Here is a 16677-nt window from a genome sequence, read left to right on the forward strand (position 1 = left end):
TCACTTTATGACAAATTATGGAACAAATTGTGAATACTTCATACTGAATTTTTTAAAAATATATTTAAAAAATTATACATCATAATATTTCATGAATATGAAATATCATTATTATGAAGCTCAGGTTTGATCACTCTTTTTTTTGTAATAAAATTCTAATCTGGGGATCACTTTATAACAAATTATGGAACAAATTGTGAATATTTCATACTGAATTGTTTTAGAATAAATTTAAATATATATACTTCATAATATTTCGTGAATATGAAATATTATTATGAAGTATTATATATAGGAAATGTTTTTGAATATGAAATAATATGAAGCATAACTTCAATTATTTATTTATATATACGTCAATTATTTATTGATCATTTAAACCATACTTCAATTTTTAATTTTTTTAATACCAATTAGAAAAGCTTCAAGTGGAAAAAAAAAACCAAGTGCATCCTTAAAAACCGGTGAGAATGAAATTAAACTGAATAAACTTCAGATGTTGGTAAAGGGGGTTGTGTGTAGGAGAACACCAAGGAGAAAACTACCTTGAAGAAGTGCATATTTACATGACAGTCCTGGAAGAGACAGGAGAGGGAGAAACACTGCGTGGTTAGTAACAGGCTGGCACAGCACAGCGACCACAATTAGTAGCAGAAATAAACAAATACAGACACAGCAGCAGCAGCAGTACAGAAATGGACACGTCTGTTAAGCACAGAAAAACCCAGGACAAATCAAAGGGTGTTGATCACAGGCAGGGCTGTGCTGCTGCTCAGCTCACAAACACACAGCCCATGCATGGAACAGCCTCTGGCAAAGCCTCCAGCTGTGCACAGCTGGCCAGGGGCACTGGGGCTCCCAGCCCTACACAGGGGTGACAGCACACAGGGATTTGGGATTTTTGGCCTTGCCTTGTTTTGCAACACACATTTCACCTTTATATAAGGGATTAGGAAATCCCTGCCATCAACGTGATCTTTTATGTTCTTCACCTCAATTCACAACCCAGTGAGAAAAGCCTTAAGGAAATCAGCAAACTGAAAGCAGAGATTTGTGCCATCTAGTTAAGGAATTTCGAGTTCTCCAGTCTGAGCTGTGGTGAGTGGATGGGAAACCTCCAGACAACTGCATATGGGAATTCCCCCTGCCAAACTATAGTACAGAACAGATGGAGTCATCTAACAGCATCTCTATAATGCTGCAAACTATTCTCTAATGATTAAATATGCACAATTTAAAAATAGGAATGAGTGCCATGGCCAAAAAAAGCAGCTCTTTTTATATCTCTTTATGCATAATGAGTGTGGATTGATGTGCCAGTGATATTTTGGCTGGTCATGATTTCAGTGTGGCTTAGTTTCTGTTTCTTGAAAAGTAAATTTCATCTTGTCATTTGCAATTTGAAGTGTCAGCAATGTTATTGCTCTTTCCACGTCCCCTTTGCTGACCTGCCTGAAGCTTCAAAGTGGGAATGAATATTGGTTAGAGACAGATATGGAAGAGACCATATCTTTTATTTATTAAAAAAAAAAAAAGAGTAAAGTAACTGCAGTGTAACAGCTCTGGGGCAGAGATGTAAAAGGAATGTTTCCTTCCCAGCCCTTATGACACTTTACAGAGACCTGGAGAACTTAAGCCACAAATTGACAAAATCACAAGCTCCTCTACAGTTCATCTTGGGGGTTTTGTTGCTGTGTGTTTGTTTGGGATGGGTTTTTTGAATGGAAATTTGAATGAAAACAGATTAAATTAGAAAACTCACTGGGCTCTTAAGAAGCCACTGAAACAGTCCCTGGAGTATCTGCTATGGCCCTGGCAATGCAACTGCAACATTTCCCCCCAGCCAGCTCAGAATAAAGACAGCTCCAGGATGTCCTGGTCATTATTAAAGGAAAGAAATATAATGTACTTCTAACCTAAAGTTTTTTGCGAATATCAGAAAAATGCCAGATTAAAAAAGTTCTGGCCTTCTCCTTTCTAATGAAGCAGACAGAAATGTATTTTAAAAAATTAAGAGGTGTGGTAGAGAGCCAAGAAATGCAGGGCCTGCTCTGAAACAATCTGAACTGATGTACTGATGGTCAGAGAAGAATTATAAATAAAAGAAAGATTTTTCAGCATTAAACTATAACAGCAACAAAACTCATCAGAGAGTTTTAGCTGTGCCTTGATCTCTGGGACAGTTTCTGTTCTGTTTAACACCAGCTGTGCTGCCACAAGGAGAGGCCTGATGCTGTAAATCCACACGAGCTGTGTGCACAGATCCACAGCCTGAGGCTTCTGGGCTGGAAATTTGGGTCTGCACAAGGATTAACACACAAGTTTGGTCAAACAAAGGACTGCCCTGCACCCTGGAGGAGCTCAGGAGCACAAATCTCTCTCAGATCCTGCATCACTGGAGAGGCTCCAGGTATTTATCACTGAGCCTGATGGCCAAGCTCCACATCCATCCTGTTATCCTTCAAATGAGAAGGTATTTCAGAAGACATTTTCTTTAGGATCACAATAATGAGAAGGCATTTTAGAAGACATTTTCTTTGGGATCATAATGGTAGTTCTGTTTGGAAGCAGTGAGAGGTCACCAAAATGTCACCACCACTGACTGACCACTTGCAGTGCTCAGACACGACATCCACCCTGCTCTCAGCTCTGCTCCCTCTCCCTCTTTCTGGGCTGCAAAAAGGAACTGCATCAGCAATTCCATGGTCAAAGCAGCTGGAACCTCTCACACAAACAGGACACAAAGCCAGGGATGTGGATGAGGATGTTTGTCCCCTCCCAGGGTGCAGGGACAGTCCCTGTGGTGGGACAGCAGTCAGAGCTGTCAGAAATTAAGGGAAGGATTTGGTTTCTGTCAAAGGCACCCAGAGAGCAACACGGAAGGAAATAATTAGAACAAAAGAACATATCTGACATGTGAAGAGTGTGCACCAGGAGGAGCATTGTGTGTCTTCCCAGAGATGCTCTAAAATGAGGATTTTACGAGCAGAATCCCATTCCCTCACAGCAATGTGCTGGGATCACTGCAATTACCAGAGCTGGGTGCAGCGACTGAGCCTGCTCCCATCACCAACACACCCCATGCTCAGTAAATGTGTCCATGGGTAAGGGTTATAGCTGCTCTGTTCTTTGTTTAATTAAAAAAATCCTTTATATGGGCCATAACAGCTGCTTTATTTTTAATAACATTTCCCAGTGCTGGTGATGTGGAAACAAGGGGAGAGATCATAAAACAATTCACCAGCCTGTTTTTAAATCAGTATTACTCTATTATTACCCTAAGGTGATATTTAAGTATCAAGAAGTGCTTTCCTAAGCAGGAAAAATAAAAAGGGCCTGACCAAACTCAAATAATTTCCCACAACAGAAGTTTTAGATTTTACACATTTTCCCCCCAAATTCAGGAAAAAAAAGGAATGATGCCTTAAATGGCAAAGGCATCTTACAGCTCAAATCACAATCAGGTAGAAAAAAATACCAGAAGGTTACATTATTTCAACATTCTGCTTTTTTCTTTGACTAGAAAAGTACTGGAAGAAGGAAATAAGTACAAAAGCAAGAGGAGATGCTGCAGTTAGAAGATTTCCTAGTTTGGGTCCATGGAGGCACCTGGGACTGTTGGGAGTTCCCATGGCAACTTCAGCATGGACAATTATGGAGCAGCCACAATTATTCTGAATATGCCTGGTGAGAAGGGAGTTTCATTTTGAGATGGCCACAAATAATGCCATTCCAGAGAGAAAATTCACAACTAAAGGTTAAAAGCAACTGAAAAATAGTGACAGATTTTATCCTGCCTCCACTTCCTACAGGAGTATATTTTTATCTCTACATATTAATAATGATGTATCATGTATAAATCACTGAGGACAGATTTGATCACACTGCTAAATGAGCAGATAACAGATTTGTGAGTTTTAGTGAGAGGTGAGATCCAGAAAATACATAGGTTGAATACAATTTGTTGTGTAGAAAATACTGCATTGCACCTCTGCATAATATCCCTCAATTTCTACATCCTGCACAGGCTCATATAGATTATACATAGAATATAATATGAAAACTCCTTGCAATAAAATATAAAAGGTAAAAAAAGCACTATCTTCAATTCTTTTTTTTTCCAAATTTGGTCCTATTTGTTGAGAGAATCCATTCTGGGCAAATGTTAGGTGTTAATTTTTCAGCTGATTCAGATGTGGCAGAATGGGCCATGAGGAAACTTCTCATGACAAATACATTTTAGCATTCAGTTACAAATATAACTGAAGAGAAGGTTTGAATCTATTATTATTTACTTATTTATAATCTTTAGAGTATTTTCTAAATAATAAATTATTTATTAAGATATTGTATTATATTATATTATAACTACTTTTTGTAATATTTTATTGTAGATTTACATTGAATAAATGACTTAGGAATAAGTGCTAGGAGGTCCAGTGAGCAAAGCAGCATTTCCATGAGATTTGTGTGGCTAAGCCACACAAAAAGCCACATTTCCAGAAGAAATCTGGGCTGTGAAGGTGATGTGCAAAGAAGGATGTGATGGAACAGTGTAAATGGTTTGAGATCAATGAGCTTGAGGCCAAAGCTTAAAGCTGCCTGAAATACAGATGCAGGCAGATATTCTTAAAATTCTGTTTTAAATGGGAGGTAGCTCCTAAGTGGTCTTGGAGGTCCTACTAACCAGATTTCTAAACTTTAGCTAGAAGGGCAAAGTCAATTTTCTGAACATCTTACAATTTTCAAGATCAGAAAGTGGTTTCAGAAATTCTAAATTTATTAGCTCTCTGGCCATTTGTAAGCTGAAAATAATCTTATTCTTCATTAATATGAAACAATGAAATCCTAATCCTAAAGTTCCTCTGCTCTTGTGTAGCTTAGGTTTGTATACAGCCCTTTACTCTGAAGGCCACCATTATTTATTTTAAGTATTAGATATAAGTAATGCAATATTTTTGTGGAAATTGTTGTCATTTTGTACTCAAAGTTAAATCAGTGTAGCTTGGCTACCAATCACATGGTCACATATTAAAAAATAGACCAAGCACTGCAAGTGTAGCCTGGGTTGGGAAGAACTCTGGAGTTACTCCTTCCATAAACTGATAAATGGGAAGGTGGCACAGTGAGACCCCTTGGTCCATCTGTATTTTTAATCTCCTGACAACTTCACTCCCCCAGGAAAGTGACAGTCAAGACCTGCAATCTTCTTCCTGTAAGGCTCCAAGGCTGATTTTAGAACAGTGGCAATATTTATTTAGATGATGTCATTAAGTCACAAATAGCAGCATTTTTCTCAGTGCTGTCTACTTATTCCTTATTACAGGGCACCTAAAATAAGATGCCTGTGCAAGGCAGGATATAAATGACAACAGAAATAAAGCAAAAGATGATCAGAGTCAGCACCACTTATGTGCCATACCAGAATAGCTAATAAGTGAAATATCACCATTCAGACATCTGTGCTGTGAATTCTCAGAATCCACCACAGTGATGCCCCTTGAAACCAAGGATAATATTCCATGAGGGTTCTGCTTCCCTCTGCTCCTTCTCATCATGGTAAACTTTGGGATAAGGAAAGAGGGTGAAGCCAAACCCTCCAGCCATGTAACACCACATTACACCAGGCCTGGCCCTGAGACAATTCCATGGTTTGTTCAGCTACCAATAATCTCATTTATCATCACTTTTAAAACTGTTCATTGTCCAGCTTGGGAAATTACAATTATTGGAGACACTGTGTGCCTGCTGAAGACCCATTGCCTTCCCTGGATTAATTCAGCCACTCAAACAGCACCAAACAGACTGGCCCAGAACAGGGAGAGCCTCAAATTCACAGTGCTGAGGCTGAACTAATTAGACTTAGAGACAGACTAATTATTTCTGAGGCAGAGCTGCCCCTTGGTGCAGCTGCTGTCTCTGAGACCAGGGCCACTAGTTTCACATCAATCCTCTCAGGATTTCTACTCCACCTCACTGCAGGACAGGGATAAACCCTGACTGTTCCTTCTGCAACCAAAGTATTTACAGCAGGATTAAAATCAACCTCAGAGACTGTAAATTCAATATGCAAACACAATGCATGTAATAGCTGACATTTTTAACTGGACAATTTTAGTGACTTGTCTCTGTGCTGTCTCTGACCTGAGAAAAAACAGGTAAAATTTTTTATATCACCAATATATAAATATCCACCCAATTCCAGAGTCTGCATAATGCACAGAAACATGAACAGAATTCGTTCTGAAGCTATTCTTTCTAGGGAGGATAAAACCCCAAAATGATCCTGAATAGCAAATGACCTAGTGCAGCAAAATGAAATCACACTGGTCAGATCACGACTGCAAAGAAAGGAAAATGGAATGGAGGCTCAAATACTTCTCAAACGTGTAACAAAAATCATAGTTCATGCTGCAGACATGGGAGCTGATCCAAATGGGTTCAGAAGAAATTGGTGCACCTTTTCTTTTTCCTTCTTGCAAGTTGAACATGTGCCGTTTTTCCTCACTTTCCTGGGTTAACCCATCTTTTATAATAACAATGGAGAATTCTGCCTGATGGTGAACATAGAAAATTGCCATTTCAGGTTGAAAGGAACAGGCAGGTTTGTCTATGCACAACAGGAACATTCGTTATGTTTGGATACACAGCTTGGCTAAGGTTGTAAAGTGCAGACTGGAATATTTCCAGCTCCTGGCTGTGTGTGAGCTGGGAGAGCAGGCAGGGGAGAGGAGCTGCCCCAGCAAACCCCTCCCACCCCAGGCCATACCAGTCCTGCTCCTGGGCTCAGTGGCCAGCAAATATTTTGTTGTAATTCTGGCTGGGGTTGTCAGAAGAGGCAGAGTCTGATCATTAACAAAAAAAAAACTCCTTTGTGTGGCACATGGGACCATCCTTGTGGCTACCAAGTTCTCCAGCTGGCACCACAGGAGGCAAGACACTGCAAAAAGCATCACTTTTCTCTGGATTTTCTTATTTGTACAAACCAAGCAATACCTCTGATCCTTAAAAAAATCAACATCCTTCCCCACATTACAGAGATCAGAGTTTCACATAAAAACCTTCTGCAAAGACATTAAAGCTCCAAAGTGTGAACAGTGAAAGTATTTTCTTAAAACACCCCAAGTTACAGTGTGAAACATTCAAAGTATTAAAATACCATTGTTTCTGAGAATTTCCTTTGTCAAATAATGCAAATATCAGTGATAGTGGCTCACAGATTTTGCAGCAATTGTTAAAAGACATTGAAATTATTACATATACTTGACATAACATATTTTAAAATACCAACTTCTGAGTGTCATAGCAGAGAAGCTGAACTGTCAGGAAAATGATGCCATGTCTGAATTAAACCATTTGGTCCAATCTTCAAGAAAACCACAGACACACAGAGCTGTCACAGGGACAGAAATAGGAGCACTCTAACATATGTATCATTTAACAGATTTTTTTTTTGGTAGTGAAGTGAAGAATAAATGCAATATTTAGTTGCACACATCTGTGTTTAATCCTCACCTCAAACTTCTGTCGGAGCTCTGCATTTCCATCTTCATCAGCATCTGGAATTGGAACATTGTAGTATTCACCCTCTTCTTGATTCAGCAGCTTGTACCTGTGGTGGATTTCAGAAAAAAATGGTGACTTTATATTTTTTCTTCTGATAAGACTCAAAATCTGATTTTGTTGTTTGTGTGTGGTTTGTATCAATGGCACAGGTATGCAAAGAACTGATCTCAAAGACCTGAAGCAAAATCAGAAATAGAAGATATTTTACCTGAAATCAGATTTTTCATCCCAAGCTATCTGTCAAGGCACTTTCATGGACAAGGAGATTCTTCCCACTCATGCTGGGATTTGATGGGAGACACCAACCCTGAGGAGGAACCTTTGTCTCCAGTGCTTCCATAGCCCTACACAACTGTCTTTGAAGAAATGTCCTTTTTGAGATGTGATGAGTTCTACCCTCTCCTGGCAGGTAATGAGGTGGCATTTTATGAGATCAGCTTCCATGTGCTTTGAATTTGCAGAGCTATATATAACATGATACACCAAGAATTGAACACATCATATTGGAGATAAAAATAAAATTTGTATCACAAGACTGTGTTCACAGAATTGAGTTTGCAGCAGCTCCTGGCTCCAGCAGAAGTTTCAGGAACACCATAAAAGAAAAGGAATTGTTTTATTATCCCCCTTTGATATATATAGCCTGTGTTTCCTAGGTTTAGTTGCACTTCAGTGAATTTATAGCCTGAAACACAGCGAAAAGCTCAAATAAAAGGTAGATCACATTGAAAAAAAAAAAGGACAAGTTTAAAACTTTTGGTGATATATTCTCTCTTCTTTTCAGAGACTCTTACCATCCACTGGCTGGCATTTTCATAAGCTCTGACACCCCAAAAGAGAGTGACCCCATGAAATCATTCCTGGTGGTTCGATCCCAGTCCCAGACCTCCACGGATAACCGGCGATCTTTGTCCGTAGGTTTTAATTTACTAAAAAAGGACAGAAATGGAGGAGCTGTCAACACCAAAATAAACAATAAAATGCACCCAAAGACCCCCAGGAAATCAGGGTGTTAAACTCACAACGTGAATGATTCATTCCAGTCTGGATTCAGGGTAGAACGGATGGTTTTTGTTTTTTGTTTACTTTCATTCTTAGGGTCTGGGATGAGCTTCAGTTTGACATAAGGATCTGAAAGTCCATTTGGATCCATGGGAATGAGGTTTTTCGCTTCTCTCACTGTCAATATAAAACACAGGATTACACATCACTGTAAAAAAGAAATTACATGTCAGGCCAGAGCTATTGAAACAGGTTGACAAATAAATAAGATGTGAAACCCACCTGTCAGACTTGGCATGGGAGAAACTACTTGTTTAAAGAAAGGTTGTACTGAGTGATATTTATAAGAATAGCAGGGAGCAATGACAGGAGAGAAGAGTGATTCACAAGCAACACACAGCTTCCAGGCAGCTCTCCCTGCAGTGCAATGATTAAACACCCAAATCCATCACTGTAATTTTTCTAAGCAGGTACCAACTCTTTGTGCTTTTGTTCCCTCATCACTCTTAGGTTATACAACCACAGATTAGGAGGCAAATACTGTAAGAGGCACAGGCAGATCACAGGGGATTGCAGGGGATCAGGTGTTTGACACAAGCCCTCTTTGGAAGGTTTCTAGCACCACCTTCCCACAGATTCATGGCTCATCAGTTGTCAGATGGAATCCTTGGGAGCATTGTCATGACAGCAACCAAAGGAAAAGTGCAGGGAACACAAGTGCAGCTCCAGCTTCACAAAATTCCTAATGCAGCTTTCTACCTTGACAATGCCAAAGGCAGAAACAAGGTGAGTTAATTTATGCTGAGCTGTTCCTGATCTCCAGGGAGAGAGGGAATAATCGGGAACCTGCAGCTGGGGAGTGCAGGGAACCCACAGGGTGAGCACAGCCAGCACTGCCCTCCCTCTGGCACACAACTGAGCAACACTTACACATCCTGGAATGTCAGGACCCAGCACATCCCTCTGGCTGTCCTGAGCAGCCAAAATCCCTGCCAGGGGTCTCAGAGGCCCTGGCACAGAGCCCAAAATGCCTGTGGTTTTGATTATGACCCGTGGAGCAAGTTACCAACCTTAGATGAAGATCTGCAAGCCATGACAAATTAAGCAGAATGATAGTGAATTTACCACAAGGTAAAAAAGTAGATTTTGGGATTTTTTAGAATGAGGGTTCAGGGGGCAAGATGGAGGGATCTGGGTGTGCCCAGCCTTTCTCCTTCTTCTTCTTGGCCTCCATCTTCTGCTGTGATGTTGGCACTTACAGATTGGTCTAGAGTAGAAGCTCACTGTCTAACACAGGTGATAGGTGTTGGGAAGTAATTGTAAACATTGTACATGTAGTTTTTAGTATAAAGACATAACACAGCCCTGGGGGCAGACAGAGTGCCTGGAACTGCCTTGCTGGACGGACCTTGGCAGGGCAGGACAAAATTGTTTATAGATAAGACACAACAAACAACCTTGAGACCGAGAAATGAAGAGCTCTGACTCCTTCTTCAAGTGCCAGGCCGGGAAAAGAGACTTTCTAACTCTTCTTGGGGTCACTCTGACCAGCTAGAGATCCCAACACTGGAAGAGGAATTCTGAAGAATAAAAGGTGAATTTCCCTCATGCTGTGAAACACAATCCCAGCTGATGAACTGGGATCAGGCTGGGATGGGGAATTTGGAGTTCACAGCTGAGCATCTCAAAACTTGGGGGCAGCAACCCTGGGCTTGTTTGGGACAGAAAAGAGCTTCCACCAGGAATTCCCTTGTGACAGACACAGCTCAAAGTCAGAACTGGCTCTGAAGGAAGATTGCAAGGAGCTTTGGGGTGCCATGGCTCCTAAGGGAGGAAAGAACTCCAGCCTTTGAGAGCCACAGGAGAGATTGTCCAGGCCTGACACTGCCCTCAGCCACTGCTTTCATTCAGGAGGGCCTCCTAAAATTTACCTGCCTAACTGAACAAATCTGAAGGTAAATTTAGGAAAGATCAACCATTTAACAACTTAGTATTTCTTGATGAAAAGTGTTTCCTACAGAAATTTGGGATTTAGACCCATTTAAAAGTCATTTAGAGCTAATGCAAAAAAAAGAAAAGAGGTGTCAGGATCTTCAGCAACAATATTTACTGTTTCCTCAAGACATTGTCCTCCTTTTCCCCCAGATTTAAATGGCATTTTCATACTACAACCCCAAAATTCTAGACCTTCCCAGGATTTCACTCTGTTCTTTCCCAGCATGGAGGTGTGGAGGTTAAAAGGCATCCAAACAACAGAGATATTTTATATTTTATATATATATATAAATAAAATACATATATATGTGTGTGTATGTGTGTTAATCTATTATTTATATTTTATATATAGAACAAGAAGAGTACAGGAATGTGAGCTACTGCTTTGGAAGACTCTACTTTGTCAAGATAATTCTCATGCAGAACAGATACTCTGATGTAAATTAATTAATGAAATTAGATCATGGCTGGAAATGAATCACATTAACTTGACCCAACAGTTGATACTGATTAAGTTTCTTAAATTTCTGGTTTAAAAGGAGAGACAGAAAATGCTTATGGGCTAAAATTTTAGAATAAAGTGTAATTCTATTCACTATGTGCATTCCTCAAAGAACTGTATCAGGAAAAAATAATCACTGTGTGTTAAAAGAACAGAACAGAACCATGCAGTTTTCTTGCAGACCATTTCATTTGTACTTTTCTACAATCCATGTGTACAGCTGACAGGGTTTTGCAGCTGGGGAAAGGATTTCTTTCAGGCCAGAGAAATTGTCCCCGCTCTCATTTACTCTGAGTTTGCCTTCTGGGGGTCTTCACACCTGTGGGTCAGCTGGAAAAACATTTCTTTTCAACCCATGAAAAAAACCCAAACCACTCAATTTTTAAAATTTAGTGCACTGAAAAGAATCTTCAAATACTTCCAAGGATAACACTGAGATTAAATAACTTACTTTAGCTAAGTATCTACAATCCCAAAGGGACTAAGAACCATGAAGCAAGTGAAGGATGAAGTGACAGCTTTCAGTGCAAGCTGCTTTCTCTCATCCTATATTTGGGTTTATTATTGCTTTTTTAGTGGAGTTTTTTTCAGTCTTCTTATGCATGGCTTTTATGACTGCACTGCCAGGTTTGGCACAGGAGAAACTACTTCAAAATCCACTTTTTGATTTTTATTTCTAAAATAAAAAATATGGCTGCACTTTGCCGTAAGTGAGGAGCAGAACTCTCCACGTGTTCTACAGCTTCCTAAAAATACACTGGTAACTTTTCTGCAAAGATTCTCTGAACAAAATTGCTTAATTTTACCATCTCCAGGATGAGCTTTTATGTTTAAATTTTCCCTGCAGAGGCCCAGCATGAAACAGGCAGAATTTGGAGTGATGGGCTGGGTGGATGTGGAGGCTGTGCCAAGGACAGATCCCTGGACAAAGCCACCCCTGCCCAGCCCTGATAAATCAGCTCTGGCAGCATGTGTAAAACTGCTGCTTTCTCCTGCAGCAAACACAGAAAATACAAAAATAAAACCCCAAAACTCAAAATGCAAGAAAGAGAAGCACAAAGATTAATTGGGAGGGAAAAATGCAACATGTACTAAAAGCAGGCTGCTAACGAAGTCCTTATCTCACTCCCTGGTTTAAGATTTCTGGCCCATTTGTACTTTTGTCTGCATAATTAATACCCTCAGACATCTTCTTCCAACTGACTTAGCACTTCTTTTCCTGAGGAAACAGAGTGATGATACTTGTGCTAAATAGTGCTTATCAAGAATTAGCATCCAAGTGGTTCATCTCTTCAGTGTGCCCTATTTTTAACAGGACAGATCAGGTTTGATTGACATGAGAAGAGATTCCCCTCCCCACCAAAGATAACATTTCTTGTGTGTGGTTGAGAAAGTTAAATGAAAAATAACTCCACCAAAATAAATCAATGTACAGCAGCTGAATTCTGCTCTAATTGTAACCATAGCAAGCAATCTCATCCTGCTTGGTAATTATTGGTTAATTAAACTTGACACTGTGACAGAGATGCTACTCTAAATTAGAGAAGGTTGAAGAGGGGTGCAGTTCAGCCTCACTTTGGGTAAAAACCTGAAATACTGCATGTCAGTTTTCTGCCATAAATATTAGGGATGATAACAATCTCTGCACTGAGGAAAGCCACCAGGAAAATTCATGAACACTTTGTTCAGATTGGATTCTTAACGGGACTGAGAAAGCCCACAGATAAAAAGACAACAAAGACAAGCATGGATTGATGTCTCCAACAAATCCAGTCTTGCTCAGGTTTTCTTCTAAAACTCAGAAAAAATTGTCAACTTGCATTATGGACAAAATGTGGCATTTTCCTCCTCCTTGTTAATGGAGATCATAAATGAGTATTCAGTGGAAAATTCAGATTATTTGATGACTGTCCTATGGCTCTTCTATCAAGTACTGCTTATAAACCTGCAGTATCCATCCAAGAGCCATTGCTAAAATTGGGACACCCACTTTTCCAGGAATAGTGTAAGGACATGAGCAAATACAGAGCTGCTTCTTAGGTATTCATCCTTTAAATAAAAACCTAAATAAAACAGAGTGGGCTGACAGAGAACAACCAACATTTCTTGTAAAGAGAAGAACTTCAGGCAGGATTTTAAGGAATTCAGAGAGAGGATGACAAAGCTGAGACTTTTTCCATGAGATTGTGCATTTGCAAGCCATATGCAGTTGTGGATTTACAGCTTCTTGTGGTACCAGCAGGTAAATTTAATCATGGAGATGACTAAATAAATGTTTCTGTCCCTAGGACAAAGCTGAGTGATTGGAGCATGAGTCCACTCAGTTCCTTCACAAGTGAGTCACAGCTCCCTTTTTCCCAAACTCCCAAATGTGGATAATAAAACAGTTTACTAATCACAGCAACCATTTCTTGCCAATCCTTTAGTCCTGCAGGCAGCTGAGATGAGCAGAATTCTCTCACCCTCGTGCCAAAAGCTGCTTTTAGGAGACACTGCAAGACTCCAGTGGTCTCACCTAGCACAGGATCCAGAGAAATGAAGGAAAAGTGGGATTGTTGTTAGCTCCAGTACCTCATAAAGCTCCTGTCTTCTCACAACAAAGCATTCTTAAATGGTTCCAAAATTCTCATTGCCTCCTGAAGGAGTTTCTGGTGCAGATTTTCTGATTTGCCCAGTTTCCAGATGCCTCAGTGAGGGACAGGGGATCTTGCACTCCCAAGCAAGGAACTTTCTCCCCAGTACCCCCCTGCACCCCTCAATCACAATGTGAAAGATTTACCTAGAACTGAAAATAGACTTTCTTCTCATTTTTGGATTTGTACTCTTTGCATGCAAACCCCAAAGCTGCCTCCAAAGCTCAGTTTTCACCGAAGATTTTTTAGGAGATTTTATTTAAACTCACTGAACTCTTCCTTTCTGTGCTTGTGACTCACAGGTACAACTGACTGAAACAAATCCTGCTTTCCAGGCAATTTTCAGTCTCTGTGGCTTTCATCACTAAAAGGGCTTTCAGAGATAAGACTTTTCTCTATTCCATAACTACTCCCCTGCCCAGGGAAGATTTCTTTTCACATCCCTCCCAAGCCCAGTGCCTGAGCCCTGAGAAATGGCAGCAGAATGAACACCTGCACTGTACAGGTGATGTACAAGGAACAACTGAACAATACCCTTGTCCAGAACAAGAAGAAAAATGAACCAATGTTGCATGAGACTTGATTCCTCTGTATTTATTGAGATATTCTCTCCTACTAACAAAAAATGTGCCATCATCCCTAATACTTCTTCTTCCTAAGTTCTTTTGTCTGCAATAGGTTTTCCAGGTTCAAGTTCACCTGGAAATCTCTTAGAAGCAATTCTATTTTAGTTTTAATGAAGATTATCTTTAAAAAAAAAGATAATCTTCAAATATATGCACTACTGGGTAGGACAGCTGCTTAATGAAACAAAAATCTTTCCACAAGATGGATCAAAAAATCTGGAAAAGGCTTCAGGCTGTTACATTTCTAATTTTCATCTTACATAAATATATAGGATCTAGTTAATATTTTTGGATGCATGCAGATGGCCATTACTGAAAAATTAATGGTTTTTTAAAACACCTTGCATTGGCTGTTTCTTCATGGTAAAGTGAATGTAATGACTGAAGTGGGAAGGAAGCTTTTAGTTGTCACCAGGGCTGGCATTGCTAAAGGCACAGCTTTTCCTGTAATGACTGCAGCAACCCTGCAGATTCTGGGAACGTCAGAAAGAAGATATTAGTGAAGTAAACCATGAGATTCATGTTTTTTGAGATGTTTAAAATGTCTCCCACATGGAAACAATTATTTGGGATCCCTTTATAGGCATTTGGTACTAAAAGCTGGTCAAACAGCCAGAATATTCATTTATGTTCCCTTTTAAAATCAGCTGCAGATACTGTGAAATGAATGCTAACAAACACAGACACTACCACTGACCTAGAAAATCCAAATAAAATTATCAGAGTGTGCACAGTGGGGTCTTTTAAGGAAGCAATTTCGATGAGAATCTTGGAATGTGCCAAAACTCTGCAGTTTGTGTCCCAGCCTGTCTGGGTGCAGGCTCCTGCCCCAGCTGCATGACAGGACATTAATATGCAGTGCCAGGAGATGGCTCAGCATTCCTACATTCATAAAAAACCTGGGAAATGTCCAGTGGGGAGCCCAGAGCTCCTGGGGGAGCTGCAGAGCCTGCTGTGTGCTCCCAACCTCTGCAGGCATCACTCACAGCTCTCTCTGCTTTTAAATAACAGCAGCACCACTGAAAAATAAAACCAGATTTTCTCTGCAAACCCTTGCAGCTTAGGAAAATACTCAGAAAACCCCCTTGGAAATTCTGGGCTGTGCCTATATGTGTTTTAATCACAGAGTCACCACCATCCTGTCTCCAAGTGAGTGTCAGGAGGGCAGATGCTCCCTGTCAGCTGCTGTCACATCCAACTTCCAGTGCCTGAGAGGTCACAGTTGAAAGTCTCAATATCATGGCAGCATTTTATATATCAGTGCACCAGATGGGGTTGTTTTTTCTCCCAAAGGTTATTGTTCTTTCACTATAAAAATAATTCAAAAAATAAAGTTTAAAAAAATCAGAACTGTGATTCAACCACCTACGAGCTCGCTCAGAAGAGCCCTAAATTATAAGATGGGTCAAGGAGTAAATGTAAGAGTGAAAAAACTTTTAGCACACATCAGGAGGAAGAAAATTCAGTGTAAAAAGCAGAGATTAAGAATAGCAAAAAGCACTTTACTATGCTTAAGAGCAAACCCCCCACGTCAATCCAACCTGTGAAAGGGTCACGAACTCAGAGATTTCAGAAATATGCAAGAGTGTTTCTATAAAAAGAAAACTACCACATTTCTGTACTGCAAGTGCCATAAATTATTAATATTCAACTCAACTCTCAAGCAAGTAACTCAACCATTGAAAATAAACCACTGATGTTTAAGAATTACAGCACAAATGAGCATTGAATGGGGCAGCCCTGGAGAAGACGGTGAGGTTATGGCAGAGGATTTCAATCAACCACTGATATCAGTTGATATCAGAAGATATCAATCCAAAATTCCTGCTCCTCTATGAAGAAGTGCTGCAGAGTCTCTACAGTTCCCACAGAAAACCTGTGTGTCCACACTGATGCACCTGGGATGAAGATCTGACATCACTAATTAGAATTAAATGTGTTTATACACAGGACTGAATTATTCCCACCATTAACTCCATTCAGAACCTGCCAAGTTGGAGACTGTGAATAATTTGAGGGAGCCACTGGGCAGCTCCTTCCTAGAATTCACTGGGAATTAAAACCCAGCCCAATTTCCAGCATGTTCTCAGGAAAACACTCAGTGTGTGTGCACTGGAAACAAAAGGCACCACAAAAGAAGCAGGCAGAAAAGAGAAATTGGGATGTGCCAGATGAACCATAGATCAAGAATAGATGAGATCAGATCCAAACAGGAGCCCCCAGAGGACCCCACCCTGCAGCTGTGCCCTGGTGGGGCTGGCACACTTGGGATGCCCATGGATCTGCACCAACACCAGCGGCAGGTCCCCTTCAGCAGCACAAATGTTTGAGATGTTTTGCATTCAATCAAGGC

The 16677-nt window shown here is 40.2% G+C and overlaps 1 protein-coding gene across 1 annotated transcript in view; it reads right to left on the minus strand.

The window, feature by feature from the left end:
• Nucleotides 1-16677, minus strand: part of PRKCA (protein kinase C alpha) — an 83932-nt gene that overhangs the window by 29995 nt on the left and 37260 nt on the right. Inside the window, exons 4-6 of the mRNA XM_031060927.1 lie at nucleotides 8589-8745; nucleotides 8361-8495; nucleotides 7516-7612 (exon numbers count right to left, since the gene is read on the minus strand). Of these exons, the coding sequence (XP_030916787.1) occupies nucleotides 7516-7612; nucleotides 8361-8495; nucleotides 8589-8745 (389 nt within the window). The remainder of the gene's footprint in view (nucleotides 1-7515; nucleotides 7613-8360; nucleotides 8496-8588; nucleotides 8746-16677) is intronic.

This window comes from Geospiza fortis, unplaced genomic scaffold (assembly GCF_000277835.1).
Source record: "Geospiza fortis unplaced genomic scaffold, GeoFor_1.0 scaffold221, whole genome shotgun sequence".
Taxonomy (NCBI): Eukaryota; Metazoa; Chordata; class Aves; order Passeriformes; family Thraupidae; genus Geospiza; species Geospiza fortis.